Source organism: Cariama cristata, unplaced genomic scaffold (assembly GCF_000690535.1).
Source record: "Cariama cristata isolate BGI_N322 unplaced genomic scaffold, ASM69053v1 scaffold20249, whole genome shotgun sequence".
Taxonomy (NCBI): Eukaryota; Metazoa; Chordata; class Aves; order Cariamiformes; family Cariamidae; genus Cariama; species Cariama cristata.
Genome location: NW_009635529.1, coordinates 4,820 through 20,918, shown reverse-complemented (window position 1 = coordinate 20,918; position 16,099 = coordinate 4,820). Strand labels below are relative to the sequence as shown.

Here is a 16,099-nt window from a genome sequence, read left to right as displayed (position 1 = left end):
GGAAAGATTAACCTATTTCTGGCTCTTAGAATCGAGGCTACTTTTCAAATAAAGAAGAAAATTGTGATGAAGAATTATATATAAGGTCAAAGAGTATTTGAATATCCATGTCAGAGGTCTGCATATAATGTATTTCCTATGTAATTGACCTCAAATACATAATTCCCCAAATTCATCCCACTTACAAAATCAGATATAGAAATAATATTCTAAGAGTCATGTGTTTTCAGTTTTATAACACTGATGTTGTGTGGCAGAACTAAGAGAACGAAGAGAAAGACCTTCTCTTCTCTTTACATACTGCATAGCAAGTCAGAACAGTCTTTGGGTAGTCACATGTATTCATTTCATATGCAAAATGGAAGGACTACTTACATTTGAAAAAATTAAACCTTTCAAGAAAATATTCTTCTTTTCTATTTTTTTTAAAGATTAGACAATGTCTTTTCTGATGCTTTTATAGGCTCCAAGATTACAATAAAATCTACCATCCACCTAAGATCTCTTATAAAAGAGATCTTCAATATATATATCTACCTCATATTATTATGTAAAAAAATAAGAGGAGTTAAACTGGCAAAGAAAATTAATGCTCTAGTCTCATGTCTTTGGGTTTATTTTAGATGGTTGAAATAGCTACCTCAAAAAAGTAGATTTAAATAGACTTAATTTTTTAATGAAATATAAATAGCACTTTTATTTTTTTCTGGATTTTTAAAAATAGTTTTGAATTATGGTTGTATTTACTAGAACTTCTAGAATAAATTTGGTTTAAAAACCCACAGCAAAAGAACATTTAGAAACAGTGTGAACTAAATTTCTAAATCAGTTAATGTGATGACAAAGGGTCGTTGCTCAAAGTCACCCTTAGTAATCTTATTAGAAGATGCTTTGAACATGAATAAAACACATTTCTAAATCCAAAGATGAAACAACCATTAAAAAGAAAACTCATTTTTGAAAAATAAAAATCCGAGGTGTTAAAAAAAATGCAGACTTTCTTTTAAACATTGCAGTGACATGACTGGATTTTCAAAAAACATCAAAGGCTTTAAATACTTCAGAAACCTCAAAATAGAACGGGCTGTAATCTCACTTAGCTACTGCAGAAGAGTGAAATTATGTATTAGTCAGGGCTGCAAAGATGAATTTCTTTTAGTCAGTCTAATTTTAAATGGCAGTGTATGACCCTGTCAGCTGATTCCTTTCTCTAAAAAACACAAAGTGTGTAAGAAATGTGAACAGTTTAGCATCTTGGAGCGAGATTCCTATTCATTTTTACATGTTTTTCATGAGTACCAGACTAAATCTTGAGTAGTCTGATATGTAAGAAATTCGCTACATGCCACATTAAAGACAAGTTTTGGGGTAGGTTTTGTTTGTTTTTAACTGAAGATATGTAATCCATATCCTCACTTCCACTGAAAAAATAATTGGATCCTGAACCTAAATGAAGTGTATGTAGTTAAATGGAAGACAGGATACATATCAAGAAAAGTCAGTAAGCAAGCAGATCATATGAAAGAGTTGAATGAAAACTGAGGTTCTGTATCAGTAGCTTCTGTAAAATAAATAGCACGTCTTCATAATCCAAATTTTACCGTTAAATAGTCCACATCACTGAGATTACCAAAAGAATGGAAACTAACATTTAACCTTTACTACTAATGATCTTACCTTATCACAAATAACAGAGAAATTAGAAACCTCCTACGTTGTCATAAATATTACGGAGAGTTTTTCTTCACATCTTCAATTTAAGGGGGGGGCAGGGGGTGAAGCAGCAAACCACCAACAAAATGCTTGCTCCATGAAGACGTGCATTATTTTGGGGACATGGGAGAGGTGCCCCAATGTCTCCTCTGCACTTCAGTGCTGAACAGAAAGGACAACATTTCAATAGTAGTGTAGTTAATATATACAGCTAAAGAATAATCAACTCCTTTCAATTCCAAAATGTCAAGAAGCAGAAAGGATTTGCTAGTCATCACTACTTCAAGACTTTCACTGCTTATGGCGGGGGGGGGGGGGGCACACACCAAACGGTATACATATACCATCTCAGTTTGTCCTGTAGTAAAAAAACTCCTACCCACCTGTACTGAAAATATTGAAATGCCTTTTTTTCTTTTTTTTTTTTTTTAACTGAAAGAACATTCTACAAGTGTACTAAAGCCTCTTTTTTTATCTGGCATTTTACTTCTACACTAGTGTAAAACATTGCAACAGCAAATTTATAGGGTTGTCTCCTCTTTCAAAGGTCACAGCCATTTTAAAACTTCAGACTGCAACATGATCTATAGCAGCTATAAATCAGAATTAAAGGATATAAAAACATAAAAGAAAGCCTATAACGTACAATTCGGTTTATTGTAGTTATAAGAGTAGTCACATGAATTAATCATATGACAAAGACTAAATTTTTGATGAGGCAAAAGCTATCTTTGTGAAGTTTACTTGGTCAGCAGCATGAAAAAACATGCATTTACATTCCTAAATATCAAAAAAACAACTAAATTCAGAATTGAATTTTTCAGTTTTGATTTTCAAGGGCAATATGAAATAATGACTGCTCTGGGCAGAGCAGCTCATTATCATCTGGAGGAGGTCAGGTCTGCTGCTGCTGCTTTTACTCTGAACAGATGGCTGAGGAGAGATCAGTTTCCAAGTTTGAACAAAACCTGTTACTCTTCTTTGCAAATAAGCCAATTTCCAATTCTATGCCAAGCAACATTAACATAGAAAAATTCTAGATAAATTGTCTGCTTGATTTCAGCTTCTACTTCATGCATAGCATTGGCATGAGGTAAAATAAATTCAAAAAAGATTTTCAGGGGAAGAAAGCAAAGGTCCAAAAATCCAGGCTACTTTTTAACTGAAGTCAGTTATTTTTAATTAGGAAAATTTGATATTGGTGTTTACAATATAAGTGGTTTTCATTTTAATAGATATGTTTTTCTTTAAATTTATTTTTAAAGAAGAAAGGAAACAGCACTTACTAGAGCTGTGATACACAAAACACTTGGAACCATTGTCAAGAACTTCATTCAAAGTAACGAACTTTAATCAAAAAGAGAAGATACCCAATGCCATTTACATTGATCAAGCCAGCAATGTATTTCCTGATTTTGTATGATTCTAACTCTCCTGTGAGCAGACAGGTAATCCGTGCTTCACAGTGAGTGAATTGTGCCTAGAGAGGAACTGAAGTTGTAAGACATTTCTTAGGACAGAATGCGGAGCTTCAGTACTAGGCTTTGACTTTTCTTCTTTTAATCAAGTAGTCAATTTGTCAGTTGCTGCTGTGGTGCATTGCTGGTTAGTAACTAGTTTGGATACTCACTCACATGTGGACTGTTTTAATGTTCTAGTTGCTGAAGTTTCTTGTCTTTGTTGACTATATAGAACAGATGCAGCTTGAAAAGCCTTCCTTAATAACAGAAGGTTTTTCCAAAACTTGATTTCTCATAGTTGCAGAACAAATTTTTCTCAAAAAAAAGTTTCTGGGAGATCAGAATAGTACATTTTACAAAAAAAAATAAATTACTGGACTTATCAAATCCTCTAAAACATTATGGTTTTCATTTTATTAAATGAAAACTGCACAGCCTCCATCAGTATACAACAGAGTACTGATTATACTATCTCAGTATAATCAGTAGTCGCATACATCATAGGTCCCAAAAGTAGGTAGAATTTGCGTGGTATAAAGTAGACTGCCAACCACAGCACTGAGTCACCAGTTCTCAGCTGCTCCTAGCTTTTGAAATCAGAGAGAGGCATATATGCTGCCTTGGGCAGAGGCACTCACAGCATCTTTCATTTCAGCACCTGATGCATTCCCATTGCCAGTCTTAACCTCTCATTTGAGAGAACAGAAGTGTAATTCAGAATATTACCTTTGATGAAGTGCTGATCTATATATTCAGATGGTATTGCACTAACTTTATATTACTGTATCATTATCTTAGGAGTAGAATTGTGTGCATCACATTCTAGGAATAGAATATTATAAATATAATGCGTATAGGAATTTATAAAGACAGCACAAGCATCTAATGCATGAAATGATTACAACTGATTGGGGGGCTGGAGTAGGGAATATCTTATTTTTTAGATGACCCTCAGAAACAGAGGATAAGGTGCAGTGCTAGTACAGAATCTCTCTCTTCACCACCAGCCCAAATCATCCCCTTGGATTTATTTCAAGGATTTGAAAGAAGAATTTGGTGCTTCATGAATTATTAGCAAAACAAGACATAGCACAAGCTATTAGGAAAGCACAAAATATTATCAAGTCCTTGATATCACTATTCAAAGGACTGCTTTTATCCTGGAGCCCATAGTACTTACAGATCAATTCACACATTTCCATTTACAAAGCAAAAAAAAAAAAAAGCGCAACATTTAATGAAAACAGTATTTAGATGGAGTGTGGGGGGGCACAAACCACAGTAAAATCTCCTTGGCTTTAGAAGTAGTTAATGAGAAGCAGACAAACATTTAATTGCTTCCCTTTGACAAAAGGGGTCTGTTACTTCCTACAGATAAGTGACGGAAAGCTTTTTCTGTACTTAGGTACGTTCAAATTCCAGGTAATGCTTTCACTTTACCACTCTGTTTTTGCCTCCTTAAACCTTTTTTTAGCATCTTAGGCATTAGTGGGTTTTGCAAGAAAATTTAGCTAGATATTGTGAACTGACAGTCATTCAAATCAGAATTAGCAGCATCTTCTTTCATATATGTACCATGAAGTGACAATAGTGAAGAAGGAACATATTTTCAGTCTGCTTAGGAGTCTTTTAGTCATTATCCTATGCAAAATTTCAGTATAAATGGTAGCTACATAGAATTATTTAATATACTTCATTTTAGCTTAAATATCCACTCACTATTTAAGTATATCATCAATAAGAGACTTCTCAGTCAGAACTCATATTTTCTTCCCCATACAGACATTTCATAGCAGCTACAAACCCTGTGGGAATCTATGCCAGACTGCATTTTTTACCTCCTGAGTAGGCCATGTGTGATGTGTAAGCTACTCAGTGACTCAGTTTGATATAAGCAGTATAATATACATGTACACTCAATTACTATACCATATATCACAGTCTAATACATTTATCTATCCTCCACAAAAATGACCAAGAGATACACACCCCTAAAAATGCATGATTCAGTGCTCTTATGTAGTAAATGTCATGAAGTCAGTCATCAAGCTCTATGTGTTTCTGTTTCACTAAATACAAAGCTTTCTTTAAAAGAGGATCTGCATCTCCTGAAGTAAGAGATAAAACAGTTAAAATTTTGAACTTAACCCTGTCTCTGATTTGGATAGCTAATGATTTGTAAGATTCATCTTTGATAATTACAAGATAAATTCATAGGGCTCCTCCTTTCTCTTTGAGATAATCTTTAAGAACATTAAGATTTAAAACCTGTGATCACAACCAAGTCTAGCTTTATTAAAATTAATTGCCCAATAAATTAAAAAAATATTCGATTTGCATTTAAGTTGGTGTCAGTTACCTATATACTACAGAATACTGAATACCCAAGACATACTCCTGAAAAATTTAAAAGTACCTACAATATTCATAAAGCTCATAAAAGAATGCATTCTTTAATAAGGACTATCTTCAACATTTCCTGTTTCTGTCCAAAAGAGATATCAGTAAACTTGTCTGACATGTGATTTATTTTTTTTTCCCATCATCAGTTCTTCAGATCACTGTATTATTTAACCAAACATTTGTCTATTTTCTATTTAAGTCACAGGTATATTTAGTCTAAACAAGTCAGAATTACTGCAGGTAACAGCTGCACGACAATGAAGAAAAAAAATATGGGCACTACACACAGGTCAGTCTTATTGAAAAATTCTAGTCAATTATTTCAGTATCTGCCCAAACAAATTTACTGCAACATTTAGTGCAGAAAGTGAATGCTTGGAATTGCTATTTAAACAGAACCTACTGAATTGGGCGTTTGATTGAAAGCTTGCAATGGTTAGTAGTGATTAGTAGATGTATGAACCAGACTCTGATCAGCTGCTCTTTAGGCTTTGGAAGCAGCAATCCCCTGAGACAAGTCTTAAATATCAGCTGTGACTTAACTCAATGTATTCTAATAAAATAGATAGTTTGTGTTAAATATAAGAAATCCCATTGCAATCTTAACCCTTCCAGGCAGCGAGTGAGAGAAAACAGTCTGCCTTTTTGGCATATGATCAACAGAAAAGCATATAGATGTTTTATGGAAAGGCTGTTCTGGAAAGAGGCTATTATGCAACTCCAACATGTGATCCTTGGTTTTCCATAAATAGTCAGGAGGCTTATGAAAAAAAAACAAACAACCATCAGTAGGTGCAGATGCAATGCGTATGCAACTTCAAAACTGGCTTTGCTGGAAGCAATGGATGTAGCCTAAGTATCTCTCCTCATGTAACATACTAGCTAGCCCATCAGTCACAGCAAAACTGAGAGGCATTAGATACAATTTAATAGAAAAGTGATACATAGACTGCAGACCATGATACGGGCTTCCAATGTAAGCCTCCTTTAATTGCTGCCCACAAATCAGTTGGATCTTTTAGAAACCTGATTTTTTTCTGTTGGAAACTCAAGGCCTTTTGATGAGACTGCTGACTGAGTTATGACACATCCCATCTTCTTCCAATAATCAGAGTCTAACAAAAGAAGTCTAGAATTTAACGCAGTTTTGAATACAGCAAAACAACCTTCTATATTGACTTCTGTGTGGTAAAAAAGATATTTTGCTTCTACCAAAAAACTTCTGAACAGCCTCCAAACATTTATGACTACAAAACTCTTCTAGCCATTTATTACTAATACTGTAAAATGAAGTTACATGGTTAATTGCAATCAACCCCCTGATCATGTAAAACACTTTCCAACAGATTCAGATATGAAGGAGGCTGGTTGACAGATGCACATGCAGGCTGAAATTGAAAACATCACACAGGACTGTCCTCACAATTTTTTTCTGGAAACTCTAGAGACTAGCACATTATTGAGGAAGAGTATAAAAAAAAGTTGTTTCTCTAGAAAATCAGAAGTGCAGCCACGAGAAACTGTAGACTTGTATTCATCTTCAGATACCAAACACTAAAATGTTCGTTTTTATGTGGATAACAAGTAAGTCTGACAGGAAAAATTATCATAGTAGCAACATGCACTGCAAAAGCTACTCTAGGATTATCACAACCCTTGAACTCTCACTTCTAAGGTAAGAGAACTCTTCCTGCTTAAATAATCTGCTTGAGCAATAAAGAGGAACCTAGGTGATAGAGAGCTACTGAATTTCTGTATGACACATTAGTCCCAAATGCATATTACTTCTTCAAAAAAGATAGTCCTTTATTTGTCTGTTGTACACATGCAACATATTACAGTACACAGACATCATATAATCCAATGTGATTTGACCGTTAATCCTAAAAATGTTATTCATCTGAATAAAAGAACTACCAAAAATGCCAGGATGCTGGTGAGTAACCAAAAACCAAACATAAATGAAGGATAAATTTATTGATAGTACAGAGATCTAAATTTGGACAACAGCCTCGTTTTGTGTTATAGGCAGAAAATAATTTGATTTGGTCCCATTACATAAAATCTCACAAGAGACTACTCCACTTAGGAGAATGTCTTACAGAGTGTTATCAAGCACATGGTGTTGCAAGATCAATTCTTACAGAATAATAATTGAGAGCCACTATCAGTAATTGCAGCCCAACATCTGCCCCTCCCAACCCTGCCCCTGCCCCTCAAAAACAGTCCTGAAAAGGAGCCAATCCAGTAATTGTGGGCATTACATCAAATTTGTCATGTCTTGATTGGAAAAAGCTTTCTGACACCACATTAGGAGAATAAAGGAGAGAGGGAAATAGGCAGAAAGGGAGAAAAATCGGTTTTTGAAAACTAAGATTTTTCTCTCATAGGAACATTTGGTTTACACTAATGAGGAAGACAGAAGCTGCTGTGGTTCGATTTACTCTGCTTTATGACTTTGTACTAGAACCCAGAACGACAAATTTCATTCTTTAATTCTATACCACCCATCCTTTCTAAACTTGCACGGTCCTGGCTCTCAAAATAAGGTTTTCAGTAATAACCTAAATTACATTAGGAATATTTGGCTACAATCATTACAGTTTTCTCATAATAAATACCCTTTGTTTACTTATTTGGTTACTGTAGTCATAAGCAACTACTAAGACTGATAGAAACACCTTTACTACCAAATCCTGTGGAGACTATGGATGCTGAGCCTCTTCTGAAGAGACCTGGTCATTCCTTAGTTGCTGACTGAAGAAGGGTCAACAAATGCTTGCTAAAAAAATCGTGGTTTCTTCAAGGATAAAAAAAAAAAAATCCTATAGCAACCTAGCAATTCTGAAAGAAAACAGCATTTGTTGAAATCAACATGAAAGCTGGGAGATAATAATCCTGCAACACTACTTCAGAATTAGATTGCTCAAAAATATTTTTATATTTTGCCTCATCAGATTCTTCTTTAGCCCTAGAAAAAGAAATTGCAAATGGCATAGTTTTAGAGACAAGAGATTCTCCTAATGAAGCAAGCTCCTTGAATGCCCTTTGATAACTAGCACAGCAGTCTCAAAGACAGACATTTTAAAATCATCATTATCAGTACATCGCCAAGAATCCTCAAACATTTAGGACAAGACAGGAAATAGTGTGAAGAGCTTTACAAAGGGAGGCTTAAACAAAAGCCATCAAAAAACCTAAAAGAAAATTCTATACAAAACCAAACTTAAGTTACACAGCTACAGAAGAGCAGATTCGTACATACTGTGTTTTGCTACCACACATTCTGTGATTTGCATTGATTTGGGATTATGCTGCCCTGCTGTGGGAAGACACAGGGACTACAAATTATATACATGGACTCAGATGTCAGTGGGTAAAAGACTCATATTGTGCACATGAGTGTTGGAAGATATGTAAACAAAGTGTAAAAGATGTGGCATCACTATGTGCCATAGCGTGTATTTCTGGATAAGGAACATCAGTTTCCATTCTAGCAAATATTATGATCTCTGACTTCAGTTTTTAAAATACAAAAAATGGCTAGGCACTTTATGCTAGACTTTGGTGGTATGGTATTAGATCAGCTAAGGCAAAGCAATTCGTTTCAGTACAACAGGTGGCTATATTCAGACAAACCAGAGACCTTCTTCTGAATATGGCTGACTCCCCCTGAAGAACAGGGAAAACACAAGAGGATCAGACTGCTGCACCACACATCTAAATCAACCATTAAGCCAAAGCATTCCTCCTGTTCCAAACCCATCCTGTCTCCAAGCTCTGCCACGCTTCATTTTCTCACTCTAAATATCATCTTTATCCAAACATCAGTCCTTCTAAATGGAAAGGAACAGAGGAAGACTTCTGCATAATTTTTATAATTTTAAAATATGTTGTGCAGTTTTAGTGATTGCTAGATAGTTATTACAAAGAAACATCAGTAAAGACTTTTTTAAAAGTTGTTTTAGAGCTAGCAATCTGTTTAAAAAAAACTAAAAGAATGTTTTTGACACAGTTGGCACCACCTGTTTAATAATAAAAGGAAAAAAATGACTGTAGTTAGCATAAGCATTGCTTAACTCAGCAGATCAGCAAATAAAAAAAAAATTCCTTCAATTTCTATTTCAATAAAATATGACCTATCTGGATTTTGCCAGAGAGAAATAGACTGTGTCATGGTAATGTGGAACTACATTTGATAACATTCTTTAGCACATATTTCATTATTTCTCAGCATCTCATAGGTACTCAAAAAATACTTAGCCACAAACCACATTTAATTCCCAAAACTCTGTGGTGAAAGCCAAGTAAACACATTACGAACTGGGCATCTGCTTACCCGAGACCAACACATGGCATTTACAATTTTGCCAGTTCTGTTAGTAACATACCCAAACAGATGCCAAAGGAAGTATTCCAAAGACTTTTCAGGCAATGAGAATGAATTGGCCTTATTCAGAAGCTAAGCATTAAAATCACCTCATGGATGACACCAACATAAAAACATGGTGCTAAGCTTTACAATGCATAGGAGAGGTAAAAAGAAATGTTAAGGCAATAATACAGATGCTCAGAACTAGAAATAAGAACCCTTATACACATTGTCAGCTGTTATCAGCTTCTCTTGCCTTTGCATATGCCTCGTGCATAATACACGCTTCCAGTGACAAAACAGCTGGGTGCCACCAGTCCCTCTTCTCTCAGCAACCTAAATAGTGAACTCACTGGAAACCAACACATCCTGTAGGGGCTGTTTGATCTATCAGATGATTTTGGTTTTGTTATTATAACCACCAAAACGCAACCATTGATCAAGCGAGATCACTTTCCCAAACACACGCTCGCAGTGTATTCTGCGATGTCAGGCAAGATTCAGTAAGGGTAACAAAAGCCTAGAATATCTGGGAAAACAGTAAAGTCTGGATAATATGGATAGTATAGATGTGCTTGAGGAATATAGTGCAGACACATCCATGTTGATCTGCAATCTCCCAAGGTCCAAAATCATAATGTTGGCACTGCACTGAAATAAGCCTTGTGTAACTCACCATGCTGGAGATTGCAGTTCAGTGTATTTCACACACAACCTTTTACGTCCATCAGGTCCAGCACTACATCTGAGGTAACATGCCTAAGTGGACTTGTGGTGACACCATCCTGCTCAGGATGCCAAGTCCAAGAAAATCTTCTTTGTTCAAGCTCAACACTGCAGGAATGTTTCTGGACTCCAGCTACTCCTGAAAACAGCTTACATGCCACAGCCCCTAAGCTAATCATCCATACCAACTAACAGATGAGCTAATAAGGCTGGCTAGAGATGACTACACATCGATGGCCTGACCCACTAACCAGATAAGGCCCTTGGGGAGGGTGTGGCGGGGGGGGAGATCACTAGACTGTAAGCAACGTTTTATTTTAATCTTTCCAATTTCACGCTTGATCAGATTAGCCATGGCTAACAGTTCCTGTAGCCTTTTGTTCCTAGCCCTAAGAATATCAAAGTGCTCCTAAAATAGTGCAACTATAGGGAATTCATATATTGCACCAACATAGTAAACATTCCACAAATTCAATAAATCATACCAATAAGTAGATACTGGAAGTCTGTATTAATGCACTCAGGACTGTGAGGAATGTCATCACCTGGATGTAACTATGAAGGCAGAAAATAATTTTGTAAAACAGCTCCAGTGCAAAACTTAACTGACTATGCTGACCCTTGGCATCAACTACTGATGTTGTCTGCTCCAAACCTCTAACTGAATGCCTATCAAAGCAAACAAACAAACAAAAAAAATACTGAACTTTGTTCTAAGTCCAGACACTGCCCACTGCTCTGACCCTACAGACACGAAGGATTAATGAAAACGGCTATCCATCAAAAGGAGACTAAAGTCTGTCTGGAAGTAATGGCATATTTTCAGAAAGAGTAGGGTTTAATTTTACTGCCAGTGGGGCACATTCAAGTAGGTGGGAGAAGCCTTGGAGGTCAGGCTTTATTAAGGTGTGAACAAAGATTAGCCTCCACATCATCCCCGCTACATTCCAACAACCCGTTTTTCTTGTTTTCCTTTGAGATTGCTAGCACACAAAAACTAACTCATTCTCTCCACCATAATTTAAATTTTTTTTTTGGACATATTTTCCATTTGAAAGAATCCTATTCAAAATGTCAAGAGAATTTACAGACTAGCAATGCAACATGGAAGAGAAGATACCTAGAAAAAGGGAGGGAGAAAACATTTGAATTCATGAGTATTTGACAACTGAATAAGTCACGTCACTGAATTTTGCACCAAGCATAATTTCAAATATCTCTTTTCATTTCACTGTACTTTTTAAAGAAAAGCCTGATAATGCATCAAAACAGCTTAAAATAAAAAAGTAAAAAAAAAAAAGACAGACTTAATTTTAGTTCTAGAGGAACTTATAATGAAAAACAGCAGTGGAGACATTTTATTGTGGTACTTCTGTCAATGATTCCATAATAACTTAGGAAAAGAAGTACTCTTTATAAATACAAAATAGACCAAGAAACTGTGAAAAAAAATATAATACACATTCAAACTTTACCCTTTGACTCCTAGTAATAACGTTCTGTCTTCTGTGCAGATGCTGCTTATATGGGTTCACAGTAAGTCAAGTACATTTGACCTAGCAAGCTCAACAGGACTGTAAGTGAATCTCAAAGACAGGAATGCAGGACGTATGATGCTGCAGCCCTGACTGATAACTAAGAAGTCAGTTATAAATAAATCTGGAACAGTTGGGATTGACTGTTGTTTAGCACTTTCAGACAGACGTTCAGGGCAACTGGCAGAGGCTTTGAAAGCTGTTTCCCGTATTAGAATCATGATAAAAATAGAAGTGAGGCTGCATTCCCTTGTCTTCTGCTAAAATAGATCTTACTCAAAAACATTTTTACAAGTTTGGCAAGGCATAACTAGTCCACTGTCAGATACAGAACAAAATCATAATTAGAAGTCCTATGTTGTTCTATCACGAATAGTTACTTATTGAATTAATAATAACAAAAAAAAAGAAGAAAAAAAAGGGGGGAGTACTAGGAGATATTAGAGACAAGGAGAAGATGGTTTTACTACATTTTTTCTTGTAAGTGAAGGTACAGTCAGAATTCACTAGCCAGAAAGACCCTAAAGACCTTTAAAAATAAAATAAAAAGGGAAAATCATATATTTTATCCACTGTCCTTAGGAATATATAGAGGGGTTTTGTTTGAGGTTTGGGGTGTTTTGTTGCTGGTTTTGGTTCCTTTTGTTTGTTTTGTTTTTAAATTCAAGAACAGATGTTGCATAATGTTGCAAGGCTGAGTTGTGAGAATGGAACAGGAAAGAGGGAGCATGTATGGGTTTTTGTTCTGTTTTTAAGTGCCCCAAATACTGTTTACAGGGCAAGCATTTGTCACAGACTTATCTCGCCTCCAGCACTTAAGCTTCCAGATAAATTAAGCTGGCTTTTATTTGTGTGTTATTTACAGTCAAAATATAGCTATCAAAATATTGTAGGATTAGCTAGTTCACTGACTGAACAGCCCATTGTTCTGCCAAAATAATCGGTGGCCTTAATGAGCAATTAAGCACTTTCAGGGTCAGTGAGAACAGGAAATCTTAACATATAGATCAGAAATTCTGTGTATAACTTCATGCTACTGTTTCAGATCATGAGTGAACTCCCAAACTATATGCAAGAGTCAGGCATGACTGAGAACAGAATGTTTATACTATAATACAAAATGAGGAGAGACCAGGATACAGTAAGAGCAACTTGATTTAGTCAAGTAACTCTCCCAGACAGGTTTCCCATAAACTGTTCTTTCTCAACCAAAACAGGTCTGCACAGTGTTTTGCTGACAGATATGAAATTGCCCCACCTGCACACACTCTAAACCAAATCAGCTCCAATCTAGAAACTCTGTGACTGTGCTGCATGATGCCAGCCTGCCCTCCCTCAGCAGAGCTTGTTGCTGCAGTTCAGCACCCAGTGAGCCCTGATGCAGACCTTGTGGTTCTGAGCAGGATCACAGCTTCTTGGGTCAGAACACACACAAAGTGGACTCATGCTTCTCTATAAAAGTGTACCCAAATCCACCAGTGACTTCCAGCTATTATTCCTATAGTTCCTACAATATATAAACTGCAACAGAATCAGCACTAGGAAAATCTGCAACTTGCCTTCTGAAGTAAGCCTAGTATAAATTAAGGCATGACTCGAGGACTCCAGGCTCGCTGAAGAAGTACACGTACGGGACCACATTTCAGTCACTGAACTGTGTTTTTTCCATCATGACAACTACTGAAAGTATGCTTGTTGAAAGAGAGAAAATTCGTCATAAAGAGTTGAATTTTTTTAAATGGATTGTCAGATTGCAGATGTAGTTTCCTTTTACTCGAACAGCCTGCATAAATGTATTTTAAACTAATTACCTTTAGGTGGAAAATACGACTTGCTTTCAGCTTTGTGAGGCCAGTCCACCACAAGAGGTCCAAACCTACGAAAGCTGGCAGTGATCTCATCTACAAAAAACAAATGAGGCACCTTAGAGAGAATCTGAAAGACTGACAGTGGCAAGGTAAAAATTCTTACTTAAAAAACCTCCCAGACTACTTTCTACACCTATTAAGAACAGTGAAAACTACAATAATGGACATAGAGGATGCCTAAATGTTCTTTCACCTCTATGCTATACATGGCTGCTTAAAAAAGTAATTTTACATTCCAGTAAAGCAAGTTTGCAGCAGGATTAAATGCAAACATGATCTATCAGAAGTGAATATGCTTCAGCTGCAGTCTAATTATAGCCACAAAGCAGGGTCAGATGCAGCCACATGGGACTGACGGCGAAGCTACATGTCTGCATGGCCACTCCTTGTAGCATGCCCTAGAATGCAGGCTGCATCAGGTCGTGTGACTGGGGGGATTTCACCTTCCTCAGTCCCCTCTGGAAACATGCCTTGAATTACCAAGTTATTTCTTTGCTTTTTAAGCATCAATTTAGAAACACCGTGGAACACACATCTCAAACTACCCTGTAGAACAATTTTGGTTTACATGCAAATGCTTCAGAAAAAAGTATTTTAAGTTATTTTTAAGAAATCTTTTTTTCCTCAATGCGTTTATTTATGTACTTTAAAGAAAGAATTAGTTCAAAATCGTGTCTAATGTGATGCTAGATAGATCAGAGCAACTATCCATCAGGAGAAAAGTTTGAAGACAAAGGCAGTGGTTTTCCAGTTTTTTGATGCTGCTTGAGATGTGTCCAGTTTATCTGACCCCATGAGCTTCATGTCAGATTTTTCAAGCAACTAAAGCCACAAAACACATATTGCATAACTCAGGAGCTGAAGGAAGAAGATGTTACTGGAGTAGGCCTCTCATGGAAGAGGGTAGCAGCTCCCAAGTGGACATGTTACTTCCTTGCAGGATAGGCTGAGCATATATTTTAATTCTGAGTAACCCAGCAACGTTCACATCAGTTGTACCAGGTGGCCTGCTGCTTCTTACAGCTGGGGATTCAGATTACCCAGCCGTCCCTGTATCAACAGCCCTGCAACTCATGATGTGACATGGGAACTGCATTTGAGCTGTTTGTAAACCATAGATGGACAACCCATACTATTTCTTCATTAAAATTGCATGTGGTTTAGGCTTCAGTTTAGTAGATCAGATTCGGAGATCCCTCTCTTCATTATAAGGCATCCTCAGATTCCCTGTGTATGCCAACTGAAGCTAGATAGTGGTGGATTCCAGCTATAATATGAAAAATACACCAAAAACTGTCATGATTTTGATTTAGGAGTCAGGGTGTGTGGGGGCATAGACAAGTAGAGCAGATATTGAGATTGAAAAAAATCCTGACTGTCCCTACTAAGCTGGTTATTATTTTGTAACCATATTAATAGCCCTATATTTGTCAACTAAACACTGCATATATGCAGGATATAAGAGCTGATTAATTAAAGCCCAATTTATTTTGGTAAGGACTGTATTAACTAAGTCCTTAAAGTCAACCACATCTTTTAAAAAGAACAGGGAAAGACTATAGAGGAGTGACAGTATCCACTAAGTTCCCTTTTTCAGCTTTCCCACATGTGGGAACGCATGCTGCTATTGCAGATTAGAAGACCTGCTACGCAGGCATTTCTGTCTCGATTTCTTCTACCTACAGTACAAAAGAATGTCAAGTAAATTCTCAGGTGTTGCAGGGGGTGGTGGTGTTTGTTTTAAATAATGCCACAAGACACTACAAGTGACATACCTGGGAAAATACATTTGTTTTTATGAAAATCTGACCTTTTTAAAGTAATCATATGAACGCCAATTCCCACATCTCACCAATGTAACTTATTCACAGTACCTTCATCAATGTCAGGAGGAAGACCTCCAACAAACACCTTTCTAGAATAGCGTTCCACTCTTTCACCATTCTGACAGCGTGTTGGAGAGCTGAGACCCGATGATAAAGACTGATCACCATGACTGTCGTCTAGGAAGCCATCTTCAAA

General features: G+C 36.5%; 1 protein-coding gene across 1 annotated transcript in view; it reads right to left on the bottom strand.

The window, feature by feature from the left end:
- The window catches only part of CPEB3 (cytoplasmic polyadenylation element binding protein 3), a gene marked incomplete at its 5' end in the record, with an annotated part of 31,910 nt that extends 15,811 nt beyond the window's left edge, over positions 1 to 16,099 (bottom strand). Inside the window, 2 exons of the mRNA XM_009707596.1 lie at positions 14,021 to 14,110; positions 15,952 to 16,099. Coding sequence (XP_009705898.1) covers positions 14,021 to 14,110; positions 15,952 to 16,099 — 238 coding nt within the window. The remainder of the gene's footprint in view (positions 1 to 14,020; positions 14,111 to 15,951) is intronic.